General features: G+C 37.9%; 1 protein-coding gene across 2 annotated transcripts in view; it reads right to left on the bottom strand.

Annotated features, from left to right (window-relative positions):
- MPP7 (MAGUK p55 scaffold protein 7) overlaps positions 1–15,063 on the bottom strand; it is a 155,261-nt gene that overhangs the window by 60,059 nt on the left and 80,139 nt on the right. For both annotated transcript variants that reach the window (XM_061468191.1, XM_061468192.1), the window contains exons 5-6: positions 5,324–5,401; positions 805–885 (exon numbers count right to left, since the gene is read on the bottom strand). In XM_061468191.1, the coding sequence (XP_061324175.1) occupies positions 805–885; positions 5,324–5,401 (159 nt within the window). The remainder of the gene's footprint in view (positions 1–804; positions 886–5,323; positions 5,402–15,063) is intronic.

Genomic DNA, 15,063 nt, shown 5'->3' with positions numbered 1-15,063 from the left:
ATGCATCTAGAGCACCAAGGTCTTACTTCTCTTTAGAGTGGGAAAAAAAAAAGTGACAGTGTTCATTAAAAATGATACACAAGGGAGGTTCTGACTGGATATATGGAAGCATTTTCGCTAGGAGGATAATTAGGAATCTGAAGAGGCCGCACAGAGTGTTTGTGGAATGTCTGTTCCCAGGCATTTTCAAGATCTAGTGGGAAAAAGCCCTGAGCAACCTGCTCTAAAGTCAGTGTTGACCCTGGTTCGAGCAGCAAGTTGGTTAGACAACCTTCCAAACCTCAGCAATTCAATGGTTCTATAGTCTACTGTCAGATAAAAGGTATGAAGTTCCCTGAAAGTACTGCAGAGAAGCCCAAGAGTTTTCAAGAAAGTTCTCAAAATTAGATTTTTTTAAAAAATAATATCCATCAGGAATTTTGTCCAAAGTATCAGGTTGCTCTACTTATGCATGGTGCAATTAAATCAATGGTATGACTGAAAATCTTTTAGTAAAAGCACATTTATAATAAATTTATGAAGCAGATGCAAAAAAAAAGTTAGCAAAAGACAAATATCAAGTATCTACTTTTTAGAACATCCATTGTAAATAAGTGATGGCTTTCCACTGGATTTCTTTCATAAATTAACATAAAGTAACAGCATAATAATTTACGGGCAACATTCAATGTATTTCCGATTAACATCGTGTCCCTTCTTAAAAGCACACATATTTGTTAAAGCAAGACAATCCTCTGCGCAGCCCATAGAAGCAGATGCTCACACCCATGATGAGAGCACTCTGCACGCGCAACATGTCCTTACCTTGAGATTGGGTTTTGATAGGAGTTTCAACAGTTCTCTGATGTCACTGTTCGGTGGCTTGCTCTGCAGCTCCTCAGCCAGCTGGGTGAGAGATAGAATAGACACAAAAACCATTAGTAAAGCACTGTTTTACTCAATGCATCAGTGACAATCCAGAATCTATCTTATTCAAGGTTATTACTTTCCAACGTGTTCACATAGAAGCCAACATGAAGAAAAACACCACCAGTAACCACACTTCTTTTTCTGGCTCTCAGTGGACCAGATTTAAGCCAGGCCTTTTGGTTCAGTTTAACACAAGTAATCATTTCTGGCAAGGGTGCAGCCAGATCACATTCTGATTTATAGTGATGGGGGCAAATCCCAGCACTTCATTTAAGTGAATGGTCCTTTGCGTGCAGACAAAGGACTGCTTGTAAAAATGACTGGATCAAACTTTGACGCTGTCTATAAAAACCAGTTTCGAATGAGGTGGTGAAATCCACACTGCTTCCAAAAACCCACAGTAGCTGTGCTGTTTAGGACTGGGATAAGAAAGCAAAGTGCCCCTACAGTGCGAGCAATCTGAACCTTTTATTATGTTTACACATACACTGGAAGGAGCTTGTTAAACGTGAAACGAGTTAATCATAATACAGTTTATAACAGGTCATCAACAATTCAAGCCCCTAAAATGCACAAACTATGTCCTAACAACAAGATCATTAATTTATGTTTGGTTATACTACAGAATTGTGGTTTGGTGAACAATAGAGCAGCAGTCTAACATTTAATCCCATGGCTATTTGGCTCCTTTCTTGAGTTTTTCTTATCATGACATTCTCAACTAATTTGGACTCAAGAGGCATATTTTACTGCAGGATTTCAAACTCAAACTATTTTTCCAGAAGAAGGAAAAGCTAAAACATATTTCACAACACTGAACTTCAGTTTAAAATTCTGAAGCTACATGATTATAATCCAAAAAGTTATTTCAGATAATCATTTTCTTTGCATTAAATCAGTACCATAAAAACGTCTCAAAGAAAGTTGGCTACTTGCAGCAAGTAATTTTATTCATCTAGGCTACTTTCAAATTTGCGCTTTCATTTTGTATAAATTTTCAAGATAAATGGATATAAGTATACTTTGCATAATTATATATAATAGACAAATCTAGAAGTAAGTTTTTTTAACCTCCAAATTAGTACAGGGGTACCAGACCAAAACAAAAATTCATCACCTACAGTCCCATAGCCTTCTAACTATAACTCACAGCTAAAAACAGCCATCCAATACATCAATGCTAATCTTAACAGTATTTGGTCTTAACACAGAAAACAATCTCTGTAGGAAAGGTCAGAATGAAATATTTTAGGCACACAAAGCCAAGTATTGAGATAATCTGACTGCAAACTAGTCTGCATGCTCTATGAAAAAGCTCTGCAAAGCTGAAAATAAGCCATGACAGGAATGACAGCAGGTATATGACACATGTTCCCCTTTGTCCTCTTTTCATTTTTTAGCCTGTACTCCTCATCGCTAGAGAATAAAATCTATTAATTTGTATTTCATTGACAAAAACTAGCAATCACTCAGTAAAGATGGCTGCTTCAGCATTTCTCTCCCAGATGAATTGTACACATCTATTAACTTCAGCATCACTGGCATTTGCTTTGGTGCTGCAAATGTAAATACAGGTACTTAAGGTTTAGAGCAGTAAGAAACAAACAATATTTTGTTATTTCTTTAACTTTTTAATCTCATAATTTAAAGTATTTTTTCAGGGATAAAATAATTAAAAAAAATGTTTTATAAGGCTTTTCCAAGAATTGCTGTAAGTCTGAAAGGCACATGTAATGCTCCATTGATGGAATAGGAGGATGACAAAGCCATGCTTCCAGGTTAGCAAATAGGTATCAAAAGAGCTGCTTGTTGTGCATCTAGGAGTTTTGGACTGTATCTTTATTTATTGTGTTATTGCTGAAGTGCCTAGGTTTGTGACAGCTACCAGAAGCACAAGCTATATAGCATACTTTGGGCATACCGATAGCATGCTGATCCCCTCCTATGCCAAAGATTGCAGGAAAAGTGGCCTGCGAACATCTATGATTCTCTGTTGAGGGAACCATAACATTTCACTGATTTTTTTATGAAGAGCTGCCATGACAGAGAGAGGAAGTCAAAGCAAGGGAGACGGGCACATACAGAGAGAGCCCGACAAGATGAGGAGCACCAAGGCCTGGGGGGTTAAAGTTTCTGGAGAAAGTCCTAAAACTTCTTTTGACAGAACAGTCTTTCTAATAATCTAGAGGCCTTATTTGCCATATATACCTATATTCCCAGCAATGTTTAGATCATGTGCACGGAATCAAGAGTCAGATATTGCTGCTCTAAAAAAAGGAACAAATAGAATCTTTGATGGGAAATTCAGCTTGAAGGGCAAGAACAGAGAAGTATGGCAGATAGGAATATGAAAATAAGAAAAGAAGCCTCACCACAATTGTTACCTCTAAAATTGCTTAAAAAATAATACAAGAATAAAAACACACTCCGTAAACAGGTTTTGGTTATGTTAGCAGCACCTCAAATTTGGATTTTAAATCAAACAGGAAATATTCATTTGCTAATATTTCCTTCTTTAACTAAAGAACAGTTATTATCAGTAGGAAGAGAAAACATAACTTGAAGCCTACTGAACCAGAAGTGCGCTTTATATCATCAACATGCTCTTAAATCCCTGAAACTGAAAACTAGTCAGAAATGTGACAAAACTTGAACAGCACCTTAATCCTAGAGCTTCATGGACTTTGGAGTTACAAAACCCACTGCACATAAGTTAGCTTCCTCAAAGTCTGCTGATTACTGAAACACAGAGAATCCTGCAGCATGCTGGCTTGACTTCACCTGCCAAAGGACATCCTCATTCTATGGGCTGGTGCTCATAAAGCCAGCTGCTTGCCTACAAATAAGCAAAAATGAAGAAGCAGCAAGAGCACCTTTAAAAAGAAGCTGTGCTGAAAAAGTAGGCAAATGTCTAGAGACACTCAATGTCCCAACATACATATCTATGCAACTTTTAAAAACAAAATATATATAAAAATATATGCATAATAATACATTCATATGGTTAAAACCCCTGACCTCTCTCAACTGAGTAGTGACAGTACTTTAATTTGGGCATTTCTAAAAGTATACATTGTAAATGGGGCTGAAAAAATAAGGACATTACTTAGCATTTCTGAAAATACCAAGTACTAAATTTTGCATCTACAAATAAGAAATTATTCTTATTAAAAATTTTAGCCCAGAGATCCAGAACACAAATGTTAACAAGGACTATTAATGTCACCAAGAACTCAATGAAGAGAATTTCAACCAGCTTTCTAATTTTCAAAATTCCTATCAACATTATTCAGTTACTTGAAGGTTAAGAAAATATTACTAATATATACCTGATGGCAAAGCTAATGCATTATTATATTTGGTATGTTACAGGATATAGCTCTCCTCCTAGTGAAACATAACTAAAATACATTATATCCTATTTTCAACAGACTTCAAATATGTTTAATTTAGTTTTTTGTTAAAAAGTTACCATTCTTGATTCACAACATTTAAACATTTGTAAAATTAAAAAGATCAAAAATAAAATAAAAATAAAAAATATAAAAAGATAGTTAAGATTTTTTAAACATCTATAAAGTACGTGAAGTTTCAAACATAGCATATTGGAAACAGATCTTAATACATACTGCCTTTTCAAAAAAGCAACCTGAGGTCATCAAATACAACAGATTTCTGGATTTCACCTAAACCACAGTTTATTAAACATTTCTCTATCCTGGTCTACCTCAGGTTCAGTCATAGTTTATACAGGTGTGTGCACAATTCATCTGAATCCTAGAATTAACCAAATAGCAAGAAATGGCAGGTTAGATTTTTTTTCTTTAAAATAAAAATTATTGTAACAGGAAATTAACTACTCCATCAATGCTGACCACTTCAACAATTTATTCTTTGGTTATGAAGGTAATTTGGAAAGCTCCAATATCAATAAATCACTGCTGTACCTTTTCTTAAATAGTCTTCTATTTTTTAACAAGCCTCCTTCCTAGGCATTTCATATGCTTCATTTCTGTAGTATTATCTGTCATTTTTCATGTTCTGTCAGCAGTGCTGCTATCTCATTTGTCTCTATTTTTCCAAAACATTCCTCTTGTCTGTGACTTTCTCAAAACACTAATAGTTGACAGCTTTCCCCCTCCCTGTAGAGTTCTAACCTGTAATTTTTATTACGTAGTTACTAAAGCAGAACAAGAGGCTATCTAGATGCAATGTTTTTATAACAGGCAAGTGAATGAAAATCAAAGTAGTATCAGCAACAAGCCCAGCGATGACGGCCCCTTTGGAAACATTTGCAGCTTCTTATGATTTCAGCTCAGAGGATAACATTCGTATGTTTGCACTATGAGGAGTTCTGCTTGCAGACAGTTTTTTGGGAGGCTTGGCACCAGTGATCTCAGCAGGGGACACTTACATCATCTGCCAAGGCTGCTGCACCATGGAGTACGGGCACCGGGTTCTGTTTTTCATAATAATGCAGTTTTTCATGAATCTGGAAGACAATAGCACAAAGTGATAAGTTTATTTAGCAACACCACAAATGGTAGAAAATGACCCTGTCGAGCTAAGTGATCTGTTGAGTGTCTGTAACTAAAGAAACATCCTTATAGTAACCTACAGGCAGCATGTAAATGTAATTCATCATCATCCTCTGTTGAAGTGCTAAGAATATGAAATCAGATGGAAAAAATGCTCAGTATGTAGACCAACCCACAGAAAAACTAAACATTTGTGATTTTTCTCTCCTGGCTTTCTCTGTCCATGTTTCTAACATATTGCTCCAAGTATCAATTACATTTTATATTGCTGCTGAAAACACAAAGCATAAAGTGTTTATCCCCAAGATGGATATAAAAAACCCTGTAAATTATGATTTATGAAGTGAAATAATAGTCCGCCACCCACATCTTGACAGACAGCTTGGTGGCATGGCTGCCATCATTAAAATAATTCAGAAATAAGGGCAAACCAGTGCTAATATAGAATTCTAACACATCTGAAAGAAAAAGGCAGTCCTTCAGCAACTTGAAGTCACTGAGGAGCATTTAAAGTTTTTAATAAGGAGTTATCAACATTTAAAATGCAGTGTGCTTTTGGTCTTTCAAAAGGGAAAAGGATACACTACCATGTAAATACCCACCCTCTTCCCTCCTCCACAAGTTATGCACTTCAAAATATAGATTCTTCTAGTGTGAAAGCTTTAAAGAGCCAAAATATTTTAAAGCTTCTAACAAATTTCTCAAATGTTACTTCAGAATGGCACAAAGTACTACATTAAACACTCAATTTTATTATGCTATTTTCCTAAAGGCATGCAGATGTACAAATATTAATTAAAATATAAGAAAAGAAGACAACAGTAGTCTGAACTGATGCAAACACACCCCATTCTTCTATTTTCATTTCAGTTCCACTGCTCTGAAGGAGGCATGGACTCCAGATGGTTGGAGGAGTTGCAGAAGGAGCTAAATCAGGGACTTCTGTACTTGGCAAGGAAGGGAAAACTGGGTCTGGCAGAGGCTGCAGGGTGCAGAATTTGGCTGGGGAGTGCCATATGTCCTTGGGGGCAGGAACCCCAGTGGTACTCTAAATCTCCCCAGCTTGCTGCTGTGGGAGAAACAGGACAGGCAGCTAGGCCAGCTTTAAGAGCAAACAGACCAGTGGTCTTTGCATACTGAAAATGTTTGTAGTTGACTAGTTCATCACTGTTTTTCACTGGCTGATCCCTCCAGCCTTCCCCTTTCTTCCACATTTGCTTTTCTCCACTTATATTTACTCCTGGCAGAACTCACTCCTCTCACTGCCCAGGATTCCCTTAGCCTTCTCCCCAAATTTCCTTTGAATTTAAACTGGACTCCTAACAACTACACCCATCACAAGATAAAGCCATGTCAGTGAAACTTGTGCTTGCCATTTTTCCTGTCTTCTGTCATACTTCATTACACTTTCTAAGTCCATGTATGGTTTTACTCATTTAGACTATAGGTTCTTTGAAGTAAAAACAGAGTAATACTCTGTTAATGCAATGTGGCATAGCAAGACCTAAGTCTTCATCAATTCCTTCATCATTTCTGTTATCTTAGTAAGATTATTTCTATAGATCATTAGTTAAAGAATACCAAAGTTCTGAAACATCAAGATGAAGCATGAACACAACACTCAATTGCTAAGCTGTAAAATCATGTGTTCCAAACAGCAAGTTTTGCACCTCATCTGGAAACTAAATGCAGGGCACTATTATCTCCAGAACATGTCTGAACTTTACACAGCTTATGTAGACAATGTTTACTGAGCAAAGTAAGACTAATCCATACTGGATGTCACCAAAAGTGTAAGTGACTGGACAACTTCATATGTCTAACTCATAAAGCATAGTAACTAAATAAAGCAAGGAGCTGCAGCTCCCTGAATTTAGCAGAAATTTGTGATTTATTAAAGACTGTGAACTTGTATAACTAAAAGGCATAATAAATCAAAAGTCTGAAAACCTTGAGGTTTTTTTGATTGCTTTAGTCAGCATCTTGATTTTATCCAGGCTGAGCTTCCATCAACTCTGAGGTTAAAAGCAGTTGTCTATGTTATCTTCTGCCTTCTTACAGAATTATAAGTGTCACTGCTGAGGAAGCTGTTTTTAGCCTGGACAACCTGCAGTCAAATTAAAAGACCAAAACCAAGCAAACATTGAGACATTCTTGCATAACCTATCTTTGAAAAAAAAAAAAAAAATATATATATATATAGAAAATTGTACATGCACAATGGATGCAGTGCTTCAGCGCAATAGCTTCCTGAATGCACTAAGACAGGAGATTTGGTGCGATTCAACTGACAAAGCAAAAATTTTACTGAAACAAAAAAAAATGCCTTTTCAGGCAGCTTCTCTCCACATCTCTAAAAATGTGTTCCAAGATGTTTTGGTCTGTAATTTTCCTCACAAATCACAGTAAGGCTGACTGGCCTCTAGCTCCCCACATTGTATTTTGGCCTTTTTTGTAGACAGGTACAGCACTTACCTTTCCCTAGTCACTGGGGACTAGGTTGTTTCTGTTGCCTTTCAAGGATGACAGAGCACACTTACAAACTTATCTGGTGCCCTCTGAATTTCTCAGACTTCAGGGTGACAAATGACTGCATTTATGACAACCACCTCTAGAAAAACTATTGTGCACACAGCCGAATGTTTTGACGGCTACCCTTCATGTGGTCTTTCAGCTAATTATTTTACCGAATCTGAAATTTTAAAAATCATGCTAATATATGCACAACTAGCATTATATTTCCAAATTTATATTCTAAGTAGAAATTGATATTTAAATATATAGATTAAGTGACCACATTGATGAAAAGGAACACAGTGAGCTTGGCAAATGCACAGATGAAAAGGAAAACAGGATGAGGTGGTGCAAGTACTTTGCTCCTTTAAAAATCTTCCTCAATGAAATTAAACTGTAACAGAAATTAAAACCATCCTGAAACACTGAGAGAAATATGAGAGTGGATTCAAAGTAGCAGAAGAGAGAACATTTACTTACTCAGGATGAAACATTTCCTATTTGCAACCATTTGTTTGAGCTTCATTCTAAAGAATTCTATTTAATACAAGAGGCAAATTTATCTTATATTCTGTGGCTTTACTTATATTCTGTGTCAGGTAACTTTAATAGCATTGCCTTCTCTCTAACAGAAACGTGTGGAATGTATGGGGAATCTAGGACTGTATCATGCTTAAAAAATAAAAATATAGTACATCTGTTTTAAGTTCTGACATTCAAGTGTAAGGCTTGAACCCTGAAAAATCTCTTCACAGATGAGACCAAGTCTGTAAAAGCAAGAGTTATGTATTGTAAATAAAACATATAAAACTGTTCTGCTGAACAGATGACTAAGTTGCTGGGGTTTTGGGTTTTTATTATTTTTTTATGACTACCTATTCTTTTCACTATAAGGGTACTTTGGGAAGACATACAAGGTTCTCCAAAAACTGACAACCTACTGTGAAGATATGCCCCAAGAGGGAAAAATAATCATTTGCAAATTTATACAATTTTTGGCACATTTGTAGGCAAGGGAAATTGTTTCTGGATTTTCCCAGAGACTGAATTAAGCTTTCGCTAAGGAAGTATGGCACTAATATATTTTCTGCAGCATCCCCAGCCTGGATTCTTTAAGAACCCACAGGGAGTTTTCTGAGTCAGAAAACCAGAAATCTTAAGCAAAGAATTCTACAAAATAAGCCTAATTTCTCCTTTTGGATTTCTTAATTTCCAGGTACAATTCCAAAATCATACAGCTGAAAACAACACAGGATGGGCATAAGCATGTACACAGAATATCACCATCAGTTTCTAATACCCCAGCTCCTTCTGGGAAGGAATCCCCTTAATACAACAATAGTTTTATTATTATTTAGTGTGCTCTGGTACAGTTGTGAAAGCAGAATTTTTGTGAAAGGTTCTACAGAACAATACTACACACCTACAAACTACATACCTGGCTTCAGATAAGATACCTCCTATCAGTATTAAAATCCAAGATTTAACAGGCATTTTTTAGAAAGTTCACTTACAACGTTTCTGGACAGTTTAAAACAGTGCTCCAAAATGGGGTATTTTCATCATAATATGATGCCACCCAAGAAATGCACTGTATCAGACATGTTATCTCCTTTTTCTGAAGCTGAAAAAATACAGTCCTTAACTGCTTGATGTTCCTACAGCTTCATGCATAAGAACAGAATGGTTTTAAAGGAGATACTGAAAGCTTTGGCAAACAGAAAGTAGTTTCCTGCAACTGCTTTGGAAAAATAGTTTCCTATCAACGACACTGAGCTATACTAAAAATGCAGAAAACTGCTAGAATTAATGAAGTTTCAAATGTTCTGTACATCAAAGCAAAACAAATTTCCAAAACAGATATGGAACCCTAGTTATTAGACATAATTTTGAGATCTAAAAAGAACAATAAAACTCCTGTCTTTCAGTTTTTACAACCTTCTCCACTACTATCCCTGCTTCTCTATATCACATCAGCTTTGTCTTTCTGTCCTTTTTCCCCTCCTTTCCGGGGGAGGGGGAGAAGAAAGAAAAAAAGAAAAGGATTTTTCCAGCTTCCTTGCTTCCACTTTTTTTTTCTACTTTCTAACAAAAGATTATTGACAATCAAAACATTTAAGTCACCTGGAACTATCTTACTGCCCATATGCTTATATTCATATGAACATGCTCCGAGTATGTACTTAATGACTACACACCTCCATTATTTGAGCAAGCACTACGTCTAAATTTTATGTACACAATCAGTTGAAAGAAAGTTTACCTTCTTTCTTCCAGATTATTTTACTTGTTACATGGATTGATCAATCTAAATTTTAAGAGGAACTAGCAAAGAAAGCAAACCAAACAATCACGACTGTGAAGACATATTATGCTGCAGTAGTCAAGTGCAAGATTAAGAGACCAGGCCTTGTTTGAAAAGCCTATGCAAAAAGCACTGGTGGTGAAGAAAACGAGAGGCAGCAAAATGCAGAAAGGACCCAAATCAAAATGAAGCTTTAATTAATAATCAACAGTAACTAAGGAATAAGGTGCCAAAAAGTTAATAGGAGACCAACTTAGTCTTTTTGACAGAGCAACTGGCATTGGTAAAGAGTAAGTGGATGCAAGCATATAATACACAAACATAACAGAAAAATCCACTGCATCAACGTTAGTGAGCCATACTAGCACATGAAACACTAGAAGCATCACACACATTTGTGAAATACTCTGCCAACTATGCAGGGGTGTCACAAACTACTCGGACATGTCAACACCTCTGGATAAAAGATTTTTTTTATGGCAATGACACCATCAAGACAGTATGCACTGAAGAGGATCTTGCGAGAATATTGTACTGACCATCATTTTAAGGCAGACGGTAATTCTAGAACAGTGAACCAGCTTTTGAGAAACATCAAAGGCTTATATCCTCCTGTTAGTTACATAAACATTCCCTCGCTTGTTTATGACTTTATTGGATGAGGTACCTCACTATGGAGATAAGATACATGCATGCACAAAATTCAGCTATCGTGTATGCATGAAAACATGTAACACCATCTTTGCGTAATGCAACAGAAGAACTGGCATTGAGGACCTAATCAACATGCCATATATTATTTCTGGGGCTACTGAATCCCCGTTAGTGGCTTATCTCCTTGTTTAGTTTCACCAGAAAGGAATCCATCTCAGGTACTGCCTGCTGATGCTTGCTGATGCAAACCAAAGCAGCATAAGTTGAGAAATTGGGAAATTGCTTTAAAAAAGTACACTCCTGATCAGAACTAGGATGCCAATAAGAACACACATACAAAGCACCAAGACATGTCTAGAAGACAGGCATTGAGTATATTGTTGCGCAAAGTCCGTAACAGTAGACAGAACATTTTTACTGACTGCTCTCTTCATTATATTCTTCATAACAGATCAACAAGAATGTCTGAAACAAAGCACTGAGAAAAACCATGCAGCTTCTTTATTTATTGGTTTACTCACTTGCATGAATACATAATGAAAAACTCTCTTACACAGAGAAGGTGCTAACTGTCCACCAAAGGTTCAGGCTCATGTACTGTTTGCAAAAGAGTCTTTAACTCCATTAGTCACACCACAAACAATGGAGACGTTACTACAAAAATGACCACGTTTATATTAAGAAATGTCAACAGGTAAAGATAATGGTAAAAGAAAGCAAAAGAGAAACTGGTGAGACAGTTAAGTGCTAGTTTTTTCTTCATCTGCAATTTCTGTCCTGCTTCTGTAATAACTGGAGCAATCAAAATCATTCCAAGGTACTCAAAGGACACATTTATGAACAGTCCTAACATTTACACAGTGACATTTCAAGATGAGGATTAGGGTTTTCATTTGATCACTAATAGGACTACCTTAACTCTAGATAGGAAGGGTCACTGTCTAAACTGACCAACAACTTTGAGTCCAGGAAAAACAAAGCACTTAGAAGGAAAACATAAATGATGGGCTACAATGAAACAATGATAAAAACATTCAACTATAACTGCATACCATCCTGCGCTGAAAGAGTGTGCATATTTTGCTTGATGTAGAATTTTAATTATAAGATTGTTTAATTCCTTCCTTTTCTCCTCTCAGAACCCTACTGTGTCAGATGAAAGGAACCAGAAAAAACTGCTAATTTTTTTCTTCAATTACAGTGGGTGTCTGTAAGCCTATTTACACAGCACAAAAATATGCACTGAATGCAAAACTACTGATTTGTTCCCAAACCTTCTTTATAGCATTTATCATTGCCTCTTTGGCATACTAATGATCTTAAACATATTAACAACTCTGCAGTAATACGGCGCAATGAACACATGAGGTGTAGGAAAGCTGAGTAGCAAATCGAATGACAACTCATTTCAAATACCCAATGTGCCATCTTGAAAAATTACTTTCTTAGAACATGTAGAGCTTTTAAATCACGTTCTATTCAGGCCAATTTACTTGTATTACAGTTAGAGGCATAGAACATTGCTAAGAATTTAGCCTTATGCGTTTTAGAAAAGACAAAATAAAAATGCACAAATCATAGCTAACTACTCAAAGTTTGCAAAGAGAATTTCATTCCACATACTAATATTAATTGCCACAAATATAAATTGATTGCACAGTACAGAATGTTACAAGCATTAGACAAGCCTCTGAAGACATAAAACCAAATATTTGGATACCTTGATTCTGGCCCAATTTTCCATAGCAAAAGAGTTTTATTGCAACAGATGAGCAATTTTCTTTCAAGCCCTTGTTCCAAAGAGCTGAAGTATTACTTCATAAGAATTCAAATACCGGCTAATAGCATAGAAATACTTAGAACAGAATCATAGAATAGTTAGGGTCGGAAAGGACCTTAAGAGCACCTAGTTCCAACCCCCCTGCCATGGGTAGGAACACCTCACACTAAACTATGTCACCCAAGGCTCTGTCCAACCTGGCCCTGAACACAACCAGGGATGGAGCATTCACAGCTTCCTTGGTGTCGTGGTTTAAGCCCAGTCAGCCACACTGCTCACTTGCTCCCCACCCCCTTCCACCCCCCGCTCCGGGAGGGATGCGGAGAAGAATTGGAAGAATGTTACTCCCATGGGTTAAGAGCAGTCCAGTAACTAAGGTATAACACAAACCACTGCTGCTACCAGCAATAATAATAATAAGGGAAATAACAAGGGAAGAGAATACAACCACTCACCTCCTGCCAACCGATACCCAGCCCGACTGAGCAGTGATCTAGCCCTTCTGGGTAACTGCCCCCCAGTTCTACACCCTGGGCATGACGTGCTGTGGTATGGAATACCTCTTTGGATAGTTTGGGTCAGGTGTCCTGTCTCTGCTTCCTCTCGGCTTCCCCTCCTCCCTGGCAGAGCATGAGACTCAGAAAGTCCTTGGTCAGAGTAAGTATTATTGAGCAGCGACTAAAAACATCGGTGTTATCAGCGCTGTTCCCAGGCCGAAAGTCGAAAACACAGCACTGCACCAGCTACTAAGAAGGAGAAAAAATGACTGCTACTGCTGAACCCAGAACACTTGGGCAACCCATTCCAGTGCCTCACCACCCTCACAGGAAAGAACTTCCTCCTTATATCCAATCTAAACTTCCCCTGCTGAAGTTTTAACCCATTACCCCTTGCCCTATCACTACAGTCCCTAATGAAGAGTCCCTCCCCAGCATCCTTAGAGGCCCCTTTCAGATACTGGAAGGCTGCTATGAGGTCTCCACGCAGCCTTCTCTTCTCCAGGCTGAACGGCCTTACCTTTCTCAGCCTGTCTTCATACAGGAGGTGCTCCAGTCCTCTGATCATCCTCATGGGCCTCCTCTGGACTTGTTCCAACAGTTCCATGTCCTTTTTATGTGGAGGACACCTGAACTGCACACAATACTCCAAGTGAGGTCTCACAGCAGAGCAGAGGGGCAGGATCACCTCCTTCGACCTGCTGGTCACGCTCTTTTTGATGCGGCCCAGGATGCAGTTGCCTTTCTGGGCTGCGAGCGCACACTGAAGCCGGCTCATGTTCAGTTTCTCATTGTTACTTCTGCCTAAATAGTTGACAGTCAGTAGCCAGAACTCATTCAGAACAACAATAAATAACCTTAAGAACTAACAACTTTCACTGTGATAGAATCATAGAATCATAGAATAGTTAGGGTTGGAAAGGACCTTAAGATCATCTAGTTCCAACCCCCGTGCTGTGGGCAGGGACACCTTATGCTAAGTCATATCACCCAAGGCCTCATCCAACCTGGTCTTGAAAAAAAGATAAAAGAATCATAAGCTTCTTTATCACTATAATCACTATAGCATAAAATTACTTTGAAAAATCAGAAAACTTGCAGACTGTCTCTTATAATGGGCATGGCTGGGTGGAAGTTAATTTTTTTCATAGCAGCCTGTACAGTGCTGTATTATAGATCTGTGACCAAAACAGCGTTGGTAACACAGCAATGTTTTAGCTATTGCTGAGCAGTGATTACACAACATCAAGGCCGTCTCTGCTCTTACTCTGCCCCCCTGCCCCCCGCAGCGAGTAGCCTGGGGATGGCCACGAGTCTGGGAGAGGACACAGTTGGGACAGCTGTCCAAAACTGGCCAAAGAGATCTCTCATACCATATGGCATCATGTTTTCTCAAAGCAGCTACTGCTTGGGGACTGGATGGGCATCAGTCAGCTGGTGGTGTGTGACTGCTTTTACATCACTTGCTTCCACTCCCTGCAAGCAGCTAAACCAAGGGAACAACCCAAAAGGCATCTAGATTCTTTGACGGAAACCTCAAAATGCAAACTTCTTAGCTTTAACTTTACCTCATCTGCTGCTAAAGGGTGCTTTCTTCAGAGAAGAGAGAAGAAGAGTTACAACTGGAGACCTTAATACCCTTTGGAAAAGGAGATGTTTCTAGCCCTGATTAAACCTGGTAACTAGTTCCTTTAGTACTCCTTTAAAGTAAGGAACTCATTCACAGAAATGAAATGAGGCCCAAGAGTGAGCTTGATGGGATTTTTAACTTCTGTCAGTTTAAAACATTTTATCCATCGAAGATTAAACCCAGTCATGCCAACTCTACAGTGAACCTGTTATTATCAAGGTCCTAAAGTTGCAAGA

The sequence above is a fragment of the Pezoporus flaviventris genome, unplaced genomic scaffold (genome assembly GCF_033815535.1).
Source record: "Pezoporus flaviventris isolate CSIRO_AGI_PZ_B2104156 unplaced genomic scaffold, CSIRO_AGI_Pfla_v1 ptg000047l, whole genome shotgun sequence".
In the NCBI taxonomy this organism is placed as follows: Eukaryota; Metazoa; Chordata; class Aves; order Psittaciformes; family Psittacidae; genus Pezoporus; species Pezoporus flaviventris.
Note: the sequence above shows the minus strand (reverse complement) of the source record. Positions and strands in the feature narration are given on the sequence as shown.